This window comes from Sceloporus undulatus, chromosome 7 (genome assembly GCF_019175285.1).
Source record: "Sceloporus undulatus isolate JIND9_A2432 ecotype Alabama chromosome 7, SceUnd_v1.1, whole genome shotgun sequence".
In the NCBI taxonomy this organism is placed as follows: Eukaryota; Metazoa; Chordata; class Lepidosauria; order Squamata; family Phrynosomatidae; genus Sceloporus; species Sceloporus undulatus.
In genome coordinates this window covers 21,418,685-21,431,983 of record NC_056528.1, presented here as the reverse complement: position 1 = coordinate 21,431,983, position 13,299 = coordinate 21,418,685, and the positions used below count along the sequence as shown (strand labels likewise).

The following is a 13,299-nucleotide window of genomic DNA, read 5'->3' as shown; positions in this document are numbered from 1 at the left end:
TGCAACTATTACTGTGCTGTGAGCCACTTTTCAGGTGGGTCAAATACTTGACAGTAGAATTTCGAAGGCAGGTTGTATTTGTTTTGTTTTAGGCTTTTGCTTACTTAATTACATAAGTAACAACATAAAAATTAGCTGAAGGTAATTAAAAGGAATTGATCATTAAGAATTAAATGAATCAGAACTCAGCTACTTATATGTAACAAAATCCAACTCATACATATTACATTTATATAACAATGGCCCTTCATTGACATTAATGATATTGACTATGATATTGATTATTGATATGGAACTAAAACAGCCCTGAATTTGCAAGACCTAGCAGGGAAGTTGATCTGGGAGATCTTTCATGGTCAAAGTGGAACTAAAAGGAACTAAAGTGACTATTCTATTTACAGAGCATTATTCCATTCATAGTGCATACAATTCATTCTATTTGTTTTTTAATTAAAACTTCAATTTAGATAACAAGTATGATTTAAATGTTTAAAAACTATTTTTTTTCCATTTTCTTTTTTAAAAAATTAAAATATTCACAATCCTTTTCAAAGTTGAACTTGTATGATTTTACAAATATGAACTCCATAATTCAATAAGAGAAACCCAAAACATTGGCCAATCTGCATTTGGACAGATATTCCCATCAAAATGCCCCTTCAAAACCTAATGATATGCCAATGTCATGGCAGACATGCATTCCACACTCCAGTCAGCCATAACCAGTAACTCAACATCGCAGTTAAATCTTCTTCTAAGCTGTGAGAACAAAAGCAGAGGGGGGCTGAAGGGGAGGAGATGAAGATGGTGGTCCTGCTCACCATCTTGGAAGATGGAACAAAATCGTAAGTCAATCAATCCAGGGTCACCAGTTGTTACAAGCACTGCTAGCTATAAATATAGAATGGAAATAACACTGATTTTATTTAAAAAATATTACCACTTTCAAATGGGATTGCATGACGCTGCCTCCTAATATACTTCAGGAAGACTTTTCTTGCCAGTTGCAAGCAGAATATTGAACACAGAATGTAATATGCAAAATATACAGTCGTCCCTGTTTGTGCAGACTTTGAATCTGCATCCCTCACTTACTCGCGAGGGGCAAACAGAGGGACTTAAAATGGGGCATGTGCTCATGGCATATGCCCATCGGTGTGCGCCGCTATTCAAGCCAATAAGGCTTGAATACCAGCAGATTTCCATTTTCAAAATGGAGGGGTGACTGTAATCTCAGGAAGGTAATGATCACATACTGTATTAACTTGACTATAAGTCAACTTCATGTATTAGTTGAGGGGAGGTTTTGGGGCCAAAATTATGGATTTTGATATGACCCATATATAAATTGAGGGTAAAATTTAGGGGCATGTGACAAAGGATCTAAAGGATGAAGCAAGGAAAACAATGCCAAACAACTTAGAAAATTCCAGCAGGCACAACCATTTGCGCTCATACTAAAAGGTGGATGGATGAGAGATTAGAGGGGTGGCCAATGCTTCCAGGGCAGATTATGCTCTTGCTTTTCACCAGGGCATGGTTCCTTTTTTAGTAAGAGTTAAAGTACAGTACTTACATTGACCCATGGATATTTTGACCCAGGTTTTTTAGGTCAATTTTTGATTAAAATTTTTAGATTTATACATGAATATATACAGTAATCATTTGAAAATTAATCTTAGAGCAACCCCACTGATTGCAGTGGATCTAAAATTAGCCTTGAGCAACTCATGATCCAATAGATCTCTTTTAACTAATAGAGAAAATAGGCCAGATAAGTTCCTCATGAGAAAGTTCAGAAAAAGTGCATTACTGCAATGTAATAAGCATGTGACAGCACTAAGAACTACTAGTCTACCTGCAGTTAGCTACTCAGAATCAAGAATACAATGCACCACACAGTTTCTGAGTATCATTAAAGAAGCTCCCCCACCCCAACCTTAGGTAGCTGGGTATATTTAGCTTGGGGAAAAGAAGGTTAAGAGGTGACATGACAGTCATGTTTAAATCTTTGAAGGTTATCATAGTGAGGATGAAGCAAGCTTGTTTTCTGCTACTCCAGAGATCAGAATCAGGAGCAATAGATCAAAGTACAGGAAAAGAGTGCATCCAAAATATTAGGAAGAACTTCCTGACAGTAAGAGCTATTCGATAGTGGAATATGCTGCCTTAGGCGTGGTGTAGTCTCCTTCTTTGGGGATTTTAAAACAGAAGTTGAATAGCCATCTGTCAGGATTATTTTGACTGTGTATTCCTGCACAGCAGGGGTTTGGCCCTTGTGGTGTCTTCCAACTTTATGATTCTATTAACCTGGTGCCTCCAGATGCAGTGACACTACAAATTCCATCACTCCAGATACCATGGTTGGGGAACATTAATTTCCCTATACCTAATCAGATTTAACAGGAACAAAAGGGGAACTGTACCTAGAATAAAGATGTTTAGAAGTATTTCACCCTATCATTCTGAGAAGAACTCTCACCTTAAGATACCCAATCCCCCGACAACTCACCAATTCTGGGCCTTGAAAAGGGACAAGGGATTGCCTGCTGAGATCTAAATATTGTAATACAGTGGTGCCTCGGGTTACGAAATTAATTCGTTCCGCGGCCGCTTTCGTAACCCGAAAAGCCTTCGTAAGCCGAATTGCCATAGGCGCTAATGGGGAAAAGCCGCGGTTCCTTTTAAAATAGCGCCGAAGTTTTTTCGTAACCCGAAAAAACATTCGTAACCCGGAACAATTATTTCCAATGGCATTTTTTCGTATCCCGAAAAATTCGTAACCTGGGTATTTCGTATCCCGAGGTACCACTGTACATGATCTCCATAAGTCCTTCTGATCACATATAGGCATTCTGTCAACTTGTTCCTTGTTATAGCCCCTCACACCAGATTGGATGCCACACAAGGGGTTTCCCTAACCCCCCAAAAGGAACTGTCTAGGAAGGGCTGGTTACTTGTGAATGGAATGAAAAGAATCTCTAGGCACATGGTCTTTGCATTTGAGCCATAATGAATCAACATATTTGTAAAAGAAGGTGTTAAACTGAAGACAAACTTGAAATCAAGACAGTTTAACCTAAATACATTTAAGGTTCCCTATTACTTCCTGGCTTAATGTAAATTAACAAAGCAGATAAAACAGCACCTTCAATTCAAAAGCCTAGCTGGATCCAGGATTACTGAGCCCACCCCACCCAGTGGGACCCAGAGCATAGTCTCTGAGCATTCCTGCTTCTCTCCTCATGCCAGGACCTAAACAAGCAAGGGACTTTGTGCTACTGGTTACCCAAACCAGGATTCTCTGACTTGTTCTTCTCCTAGTAAGACAGAGTCACAAGCTCGTAGTGAACCCTGATTAATAACTCTGGTTTAAGAATAAGACAAAGATCCCCAGTTTGGTTGTCACATCAAATCTGTTACAGGAACTGAGCAACCCACCAAGGAGTCCAGGCCCCTCCTGGACCCAGCATCTTTTTAAAAAATGAGAAGGGGGGGTGGATAACTATGTTATCAACCACAATTTAACTATGCAGTCTAATATAGTTCATTTCTCCATTAAAACGTTCCATTTAATTCTCCATTAAAATTATGTGTGCCTCCCTGCATCATTTCAAGGCCCAAAGCAGCATTTCCAGAAAGCCAGAAATAGCTTTCTTATCACTCACAATTTTGAAAAGTGGGCTAGCGAAACTCATGGGGGTGGAAAATGAGGTAGGAGTAACCCTAGACTATCTGCCACTTTGATAGAGAGTCCACTAAAATTAGCCAGTCCCACTGGCAGGAACAGCCAAGCAGCAGTGATGAACAGTGCAGTTCAGTACATTTGCTCATTTACCATAACCCAGAAGTTTAGAAAATATAACAGAATGAAGTTTCTCCCAGAGTGAGGCAGTGTGCAAAGAGAAACAATAAAACCAAAGAGTTCAAGGTACCTTACCTCTTTGCAGAAGCCAGGTGCTCCCGGCTAACAAGTTTTTAAGACCCTCAGCCACCCCACACTTTACCACAAGTAACAGTAAGCTCTAAGTGAAGTGGAAATTTAACTAATCAATAATTCATTCATCAGGTTTTGTAAGAATCTCCAAAACCTCCTTTCCACTCCTAGCAGGGAGTACAGTTTTATCAGTACAGTTCAAGAGCCTCCATGTATTTATCTAGGAACAGATAATATTTATGCAGAGATGCCCAAGCATCATCACCCTAGGTGAGAAAATTCTTCTAACCAATTCTCAAAAATGCCAGTGCATATGGTACTTTTTCAATCAGTTCTCTGGTAGACAGCAAGCATTTCTCCACCTTTACTTCCAAAACAACAACAATGTTAGAAAAAAGGGGAGTAGAGCACTTACTTCCGTCATCCAGGGGTCGTTTTACTCCGTAACTGTAGACTGAGGGGTCCACAAGCGGTGCAGAATTATTCAAGTGGGGGATCTCTCCAATTTTAGCAGCCATTTGCTAAAGAAAAAAAGAAGCGGAAAAGCATTAGAATAACTTCTACTGTCAATATGGAAAGGAACAGTTTCCCCCTCGTATGCTAAAAACAGAGGTAGGCAAACTGGCATCGTAAAGCTCCTATAATTCCCAGCATCCATCATTTAACTAAGGTACTCCAGTGGGAAAGAGTCTGTCTGTCTATCTATTTCCCAGTTTAGGACTTTAGGTGGCTTACAACAGTTAAAACATAACTAAAAGTTTACAGCATACTAATGTTAAAAATGCAATCACACTACCAAAGAATTAAAACCAATTAAAAACAGAAACCATTAAAAAGACAGTAAAAGAAAACCCAACAAATGTGACAGCCCCATTCCTCCTTCGAATGCCTGCCAAAACTCTCCAGCTGCTTCCATATGAAGGCGCCAGTCTAGACTTTCTGAGAACGAGTTGCAGAGCCTGGGAGGAGCAACTGAGGCCTTCTCCCATGTGCTAAATGGCCATCTGTTGGAAGTGCTTTGATTGTGTATTCCTGCATGGCAGAATGAGGTTGGACTTTATGGCCCTTGAGGTCTCTTCCAACTCTTTGATTCTATGTTCCCACCAGAGGTTCCTGTGTGAGTGCTGGGATGGAGAGGACTCCCCAGAAGATCTCAACACAGGTTCATATGAAGAGAATACGGTCCTTCAAATAACCTGGACCTGAGCTGTGTAGGACTTTATAAGTCATCACCTGTATCTGGAATTGTGACAAAATGGTTCAACAGCCAGTGGGAACTGTTGCAACAAGAGAGTTGTGTGCTCCTTGTAGCTAGCACCAGTTAACAATCTAACGGAAGCTCTTTCAACCAGCTGGCATTTCCAAACATTCTTCAAAGGAAGCACCACATTGCAAGTATTACAATAATCCAAATGATAGCATGGGTCACTATGGGCAGAGCTGGCTCCTCTACAAATGGGCATACCTGGAGCACAAGCCTCAATATCACAGGCAAAGAAAGATATAGTACAAACACATCTCAGTATCTCAAAGAAAGATATAATACAAATATTCAAGTGGAGAATGGCAACGGATGCATGAGCAAGAAAACAGGTGCCGAACTCTACCTAAATCTTGGCCTTGTATATTGCACAGTACTGTCTTGGGTGCTGTGCAAACAGAATGTCAGAGTATTAAATAAATAAATAAGTGACCCACTAGTGTACGTTATTTTAATAACAACATTTAAAAACCAGTATCTTCATCCATGTGGATACTGGCATAATATTCAAATAAATCTCAGACAACAGTTAAGGAAATAAGACTATATATTGACCATTGCTTATACATGCGTATATGCAGTACAGTGGTGCCTCGGGTTATGAAATTAATTCGTTCCGCGGCCGCTTTCGTAACCCGAAAAGCCTTCGTAAGCCGAATTGCCATAGGCGCTAATGGGGAAAAGCCGCGATTCCGTGCGAAAAAGCCGAAAAAAGCACCAAAAGTTTTTTCGTAACCCGAAAAAACATTCGTAACCCGGAACAATGATTCCCTATGGGATTTTTTCGTATCCCGAAAATTTCGTAACCTGGGTATTTCGTATCCCGAGGTACCACTGTATATACTCATGTTAAGTCCATGACTGACTGCAGACACTGTTACAGAACTACAGTACAAGTCCCTTAGATTTAGATAGGAAAGAAGAAATAGAATTTGGTGCTATGAGTATAATTGATGGCTCTGAACTCCAAATTTTCAGACAATCTTCAGTTTCATGTAAGTGTTAAACAGCATGGTGGATAAAACAGAAAGCTGATGGACCATATGGACCAAAGGCAAAGGCGTCACACAAGAATCCCACAGCACCACCACGTCATGTTAGTCCTCCAAGAAGAACTGAAGACACCGAAACCACTGCCTCAAAATCCCACCACAGAGTGCCCGAGAAGGATACCATGGTCAAAGGTAATAAAGGTTGACAGAACTAACAGTTACACACACACCTTGCACACACATCCAATTACTTGTACTGTACATGTTATCTATCATGATGACCAAAGTAGTCTCAATCCCAACCCAGGCTTGAAGCCAGACTGAATTGAATCTAAATTATGCATCTCATCCCAGGAGCCTACCAAACATGCACTACAGGACCTTGCCCAGAAATGGGATACAGGTGACTGGCTGATACTAATCAAGAACAGTAGGATTCAGAAATGATTTTTTAAACAATGCTCTAACAACCGCTTCTTTTAGGTATGATAAAACATTTCCTAGTTGTATTCATGTCTCCTTTCACTCAATTAGCCAGCATCTCCCCAAACCACACACACTCTTCTTTTATACACCAGGAATGGCAAATCCAACCAACATGTGCTAGGATTTCACAGTTCCAAGTGAGAAAAGAGTAATTTTATTTGCAAAGTGTCATGCAAATTGTTAGCAGCAAGCTGTCAAATGGTCTATATTCTCCTCTTGTGAGCCAGGATATAATAAGTCTCTTGACCACTCAAAAAAGAGCTACTGAACAATTCTCAGTGGATACAATGCTGGAAGAAAAACACTGAACAATTGAGTAGATATAATGCTGGGAGGAAAAACATTTCAGCAGTATACTTTCCTCTTGGCTTCTAGTCAGTGCTGGATTAAACCCACCCTGAGTTTTTCACCACTCTAGTCATTGCCCAACTAGTTTTATCGCCAACAGCTCCCTAGTAAGGCTGGGAGCTAGTTTGGTTCCACTTTATGGAAAGGGAAGTGCAGAAGCAACCATGATCTGGATACTTCCCCATTCCAGAAATCAATCAGGGCTTCAAGAGAACCACAGGGAACTTCCCAAGAACCATCCAGATCCATCAGCATACTGGGGCAGACCATTTTAATAAGTCCCCATCACATCCTTAAAGTGGTTCTGAGTCTCGAGGAGTCTAAACCCCATGAGAGGGTGAGTACAGAAACATGACCAAATCCAGAGTTTGTCCTGTAATATGAGTGGGAACAGATATCAATTGGACAGGTGCATGGTTGTCATGGAAGAGAAGACAGGAACAGCAGGGATACTGATGTTCCTCAACACAACCAGCCACAGGGACTCCAAAATCACCAGTGAAGCCAGCTCAGAAAGAAAGAATGAGGAGCAATAGTGTATACCAACAGAATCTCTGCTGTGTCCTAAGAACTCACCTGCAAGTAAATATGCTCAATATACAAACTGTGGGGCAGGAAAACAGGTAAGAGGGTGGAATTATGATACATCACTGAGTATTTCCTCCACATCTCCATATCTTGCCTCATGTTGAGCACATCCAACCAAGCCTCTGTAATACAAACCAGGTTAGCCCCCTTATCTAGGATCAAGCTTTGGATGGTTCTTGTTTTATAGTTAACTTCTGCAACAGCATTTCCAACCCAAGGGGGCTGTTGCTAAGTCTAGCCAGACTGTTTGAAATAGGAGACAACATGAGGGCAACCAGCACTCTGTTGCACTCTCCTTTTGCACAATACATATTTGTTGCCCCACTCCATACCTCCTCAAGCACTACAGCCTAAGATGTCTTTATGGTTTAGCTAATATTCTAAAGCTCAGAATCTGGATGACACAGTTGATACCTCACTGATTCAGAGACAATACAACAGCACATTTCAGGTCTTCAGACTGCTTTGCATATATGATTTTATTGAGATAAGCATGTCAAAATTAACACATCCCTACTGTTCTCTAATCTGCAGGTTTCCAGATCTACTGTTTGACTATATTTCTATCAACTTTATATCAAACACATATGAAGAGCACCAAATTCAAAGATAATTTCCTCTCTGGGATGAAGCAGACCAGCCACTCCAGCCCTGGTTGGCCCCCAATCAATGTGGGACAGCAGCAACTGGATGGCCCACTCTGAAAGTGGGCTGCCACAATGGTTCCAAATGGGCCGCCAGCAGGAACAGCTTTTCACTGCTCTTTTTTGTGCCAGCATTTCCCTGCTCTCCACGCCCTCAGCACAGCTTAAGGTTGTGTGCATCATCTGCACGCCAAACCCCAAACATGGCCCAAAGATGGTACGTTTTGCATGGAACCTAAGAATTGTACCAATGGTTGTTCATCAGGGATTGCTCTTTGCAACTCCAGATGCAAAATCAATAAACATCTTAGAGAAACAGTAAGAGACAGTGACTGCCTCTGTTTATGGTTCATTGACTCCACAGGGAGGCCTGAAGGGGGACTGTCAAAGGAAAGAGAAGACCATACTCGAGGGCTCATTGATTCTGACACTTAGCCAATGTTTCTGTAGCCATCACATAGTTCAGATAGCAGAACTTCTAAGCTGAAAAGTACTGTATCAAATAGTGGATGGACAAGTTAAGTTTGATAGGACTGTGGCCACGAAGATTTGCTTGTGGGCTGTAGGCCATCCGCTAATAGGGGAGAAACCACAAGAAAAAGGATTTTTGGTTTAATCCAGCAGGCTCTCCTTTTGGAGTTCTTGGGGGGGGGGGGTTACTTTTAAGAGAAAGAGACCTCCTCCCCAATACAACATATTGGTCCAATCCCCTCCTAGTCAATTTCTAAGGAGGTTGCTGCCCTTAGATGTTAAGAATACAATAATACAAAAAGTTGCCTTATGAAAGCATTGATTGATTTAGTTCAGTATTACTAAATCTGATTGGCAACAGTCCTCAAGGATGTCTAGCAAGTTTAAGGTGAATTAGCATCCAAAAAGCAGATGAGACTAGGTGTGTTTAAGGATGGTAGGTTGATGGCAGCCTCCCAGCCTGGCCAATGATGAAGGATGCACGCCTAAAACATACCAGCTCTCCCCTGATTCCAGAAGCTGAACCAGTCTAGGCCTAGTTAGCACTTGGATGCAAAGGCACCAAGGAATGCCAGGATCATCAGAGACCTCCATCCAAATGGAGAAAAGGTACCTTAGTAGGTTCCTATGATGACAGAAGTGACAGCACACTCTCCAACTGTCCTGATTTGTCAGAGGACTCTCAATTAATCCTCTATCACAGTGGTGGCGAACCTATGGCACATGGGCCAGAGGTGGCACTCAGAGCCCTCTCTGCGGGCACATGCTCTGTCAACCCAGCACAGTTTGCCACTAGAAAGCCAGAGGAACGTGGCATTTTGTGATAACTAAGTGGGTTTTCGGTTGCAGTTTGGGCACTCGGTATGTAAAAGGTTCTCACCACCACTGCTCTATCGTCTCATTTTCTAAGCTGTTTTCATAATGTCCCAGTTTCTCTCTCTTCCTCCCACATTCCTCCTTTCTCCACAGCTGCTCCAATTGCTGTAAACTGAGTTCAAAGTGCAAAGACAGTTTGCATTCCAGTGACTCAGCCAGAAAGAGAGGAAGGGGAGAATCTGGTCCTTCCCGGTGGATTCAGGAAAAAGCAAACTGCTTCGGCCTCTAGCATCTTTGGAGTCCTTGCCTCCTGGTCTGGGCTTTCATCCATGAAATGTTCCAGGGGGCATGGGTCCCACTTTCCATTATGGAGCTGCAGGCATGCAACAGTGGCTGGTTAGCATCTAGCGGATGGAAAGCTCCTCCCTGCAAAACCCTGCCGTGTAACATTTCCCAGCCTTCCTTTGCCGACAGAAGAAGGGTGACCAGACGTCCTCCTTCTGCAGGACGTGTCCTATATTTCAATCTTCTATCCAGGAAGGATTCCAAAATGTCCTCCATTTACAGCATGTCATGAAGCACATTGAGCAGCACATTTGATACTCCTCTTCAAGAAATTTGCCTTCTTGGCAGTCTGTCCTCATTGCAAATAGGGGCAACTGTACCTTCAATATGCTCTGAGGTATACTGAAGACATAGGCCTGGGACAGACAGGCAGGAAGTGCTGTCCTTGGCCCTATTCTAGGGTTCCAGAGCGTGCAGCAACTGCATGCTCCGGAACCCTAGAACACGTGGGCGCTGGTGTCATGGCTGCCATCGTGACGTAAGCCATGTGCAGCGTACAGCTATTGCTGTGCGTCGCTTAGGTCTCTGGTGTGTCAATGGCGCACTCGTGATGTGCGCCAGGTGCCTTAAAAAGAACCTGGTTCTTTTTACTGCGGAGGGACGGCATGCGGTTTGGCTGCTGCTGCTGCAGCGTCCCTCCAGAAGAAAAATGGACACCTCCAGCTCACCCTTTCAGGGCGGTATGTGCCGCGCCATACTTACCTTCAGAGCACCCAGGATTTGTTTCTTGGAGAAGAGAACAGCGAAAGCATTAGGAGATGGGCTGCTTGAGGACACAATGCAAACGTTGAAAGTGGGTTCCCCCCGCCCCCTAAATTTTCAACACGGCAAACAAACGAAAGGAATGATTTAAATGCTGGGTTCGTTAAGAGTTTGCTGCCTGTAAAGTACAATGTTAATCACATGTCTTGCTCAGAGGTCTGAACATATGCTGCAAGCCAAGAAGGCATTAAACGACAGTAAAGTGCCTCCTAATACTGATGCATGTCACAGAGCTGTAAATGAAGCAGGCGAAGCGAAAGAGCGTTTATATGTCTTTGGCATGTCTGCATTCCTCCCTCTCCGCCTCCAGCCCCGTCGAAGGAGGCCAAGGCGGGCCAGGGCCTGGAGCCGAGGCCGCCCCCTCCTCCTCCTCCTCCGCCCGTCCTTCCTTGGCGGGCCTCCTCCGCCATGGCGGCCCTGGGCCTCCTCCTGCTCCTCCTCCTCCTCCCCGCCTCCGCCGCCCGGGTCCCCAGCGCCGCCTCGCCTCCTGGGCCTCCCTCGCGGCCCACCCTCCGCCGGACACTCACTCCACTCAGCCTCTCCGTCCAGCGCCCGGGGGCTCAAGCCTTCGCTCGCTCGCCTTCTCTTCCCTCCTCCTGGGGACCCGTATCCGGAAAAGGAAATCCCTCCCTCACTTCCGCCGGAAAACGGAAGTTAGGCCGAAGGAGGGAGAGAGAGAGAGCCAGAGCGAGAGAGAACTAGCTTAAGAGAAAGACGGGAGCGTTGCGTCGTGACGTCAAGGGGCGGCCCCAGAGAGACTCTGCTTCCGGGGTAAAAGTCACGTGGCCCGAGGGCAGCTCCGCGTGGCTCCGTCGGGAAGCCAGGAAAGGGGCGGGGCTTGGAGAGGGGCGGGGCGGACACAAGCCTCAGCCTCAAACTTGGAGGCAACGTTTCTGTGTAACTTCTTTTTACTAAGGCAGAAAGGGGGCGGGGCCTGGGAAGGGGCGTGGCCAACACAGGCTGGCAAAGGCAAATTTATCATTGATGTTGTTGTTATTACTGTTGTTGTTGTTGTTGTTGTTTATTTGTATCCTACCTCCCCCCTCCAACTGAACATTATTGCTAGGACTCACACTTCTCTGTCTGCATCCACGCTGAGATATAACCCAGTTTGGCACTGCTTTAACTTGTCTGGCTCAAGGCTATGGAATTCTGGGAGATGGAATTAATTGTGGGCCCCAAATGGCAGAGGAGCATGTGCCATTTGTCCCCAGAGATGTCACCCACCTCAGTGGCACCGTTTGGGGACGAGAACCGTGCCAAAGAACAGCGATTCCAAAAGGTCCCAATTCTCTCCTTCCTTCCTTTTTATGGTTTCTTATATAATGCCATCATAACAGTATATGTTGAGAATGGATATCAGGACGTATGGAGAATTGTATTGAGGGGATAATGTAAATAGGGACATTATATATGTATACATATACAGTATAGGGAACGTATGAATGCTTGCAAGAGTTGACAAGAGATGAGATAAGTGACACATAAAGGACATCAGAAACGGGAAGCGCAAAGAGAAAGAAGGAGGCAAAGAAAGGAGAAGACATCTCTGTAATGATACAGTGTGTGAGCTTTTTAATTTGTACAATTATGAAAAAATTAATAAAGACATTATAAACAAAAACCAAAAGGTCCCAATTCATAGTGTGGACTCTTCGAATCGATTGGCGTTGTGGAGCGGATCCAAATCGGGACTTCGATTTTTCAATAAGTGGGAATGAGCCCTCAGTACACGAATCCCATGGTTTTCTTGCCTAAAGGGGTATTTTTGTGTGTTCGTAAGAATTGTTGCCCTCTTGCAGCCTGGCACCATTTTGAACACACTCAGGAGTTTATCAGACTGAAGGGATCTCTCTTAAATTCGAATGAAAAGAAAGTGGGGCCAGAACGCATTCAGGTGAATTCACTAGTTCAGCGAATTTATGTGAATGCAAATTGCGTTCAGGCTGACTTCCCATTACCCAAAAATAGCTTGCCATTGCCTGAAATTGTGTGTGATCACCTCTCACACATTAATGTGAAACCCCATGATTGCGTTCGGACTGACTTCCCATTGCCCAAAATTGTGTGTGGTGGTCTATCACGCAATAACGTGAAACCCCATGATTGCGTTCGGATTGCCATTGGGTTATACTTCCAATTTCCCTTGTCTGATAAACTCCTCAGAAGTCTCTCATCTATGAAAGGAGGGTACGGAGAACCGGTGCTTCTGATCATAGAATTGGTGAGATGATTTTTTAAATAGGACAAAGAATGTTACGCTAAAATGTTTTAATGACCCTCAAATATTTCATCTCTATCTTCACAGAAAGGCAAATATCTTCTCCCCTACCCATATAAAATTCCTGCTGTTTATGCTCACTTTATTCTGCATTTCTTACCCAAGACAATAAAAAGAAAAGGGGAATAACACCCTTTATTCTCCATTTTATTGTGTGAATCTGATGACTGTGTCACTTCCAGGGTTTCCTGTGGTGCTCTGCTAGATATGTAAGTTTCTGTTGTCGGTTAAAGAAAAGCCTGTTGCCAAACGAGTAAAATGATACCACTAGCAACTACTGTCTTTATTGGTAATTGCATTAGCATTATTAATCTGTATTGGGACAGCAGGAGGATTTAAATATCCTGAAGGCACTGGATCCATGGATG

The 13,299-nt window shown here is 43.4% G+C and overlaps 1 protein-coding gene across 5 annotated transcripts in view; it reads right to left on the bottom strand.

Moving 5' to 3' along the window:
• FUBP3 (far upstream element binding protein 3) overlaps positions 1–11,335 on the bottom strand; it is a 73,757-nt gene extending 62,422 nt beyond the window's left edge. For all 5 annotated transcript variants that reach the window (XM_042478760.1, XM_042478763.1, XM_042478762.1 and 2 more), the window contains exons 1-2: positions 11,178–11,335; positions 4,353–4,458 (exon numbers count right to left, since the gene is read on the bottom strand). In XM_042478760.1, the coding sequence (XP_042334694.1) occupies positions 4,353–4,455 (103 nt within the window). In that variant the 5' untranslated portion in view covers positions 4,456–4,458; positions 11,178–11,335. The remainder of the gene's footprint in view (positions 1–4,352; positions 4,459–11,177) is intronic.
• Between the last annotated feature and the right edge of the window lie 1,964 nt (positions 11,336–13,299).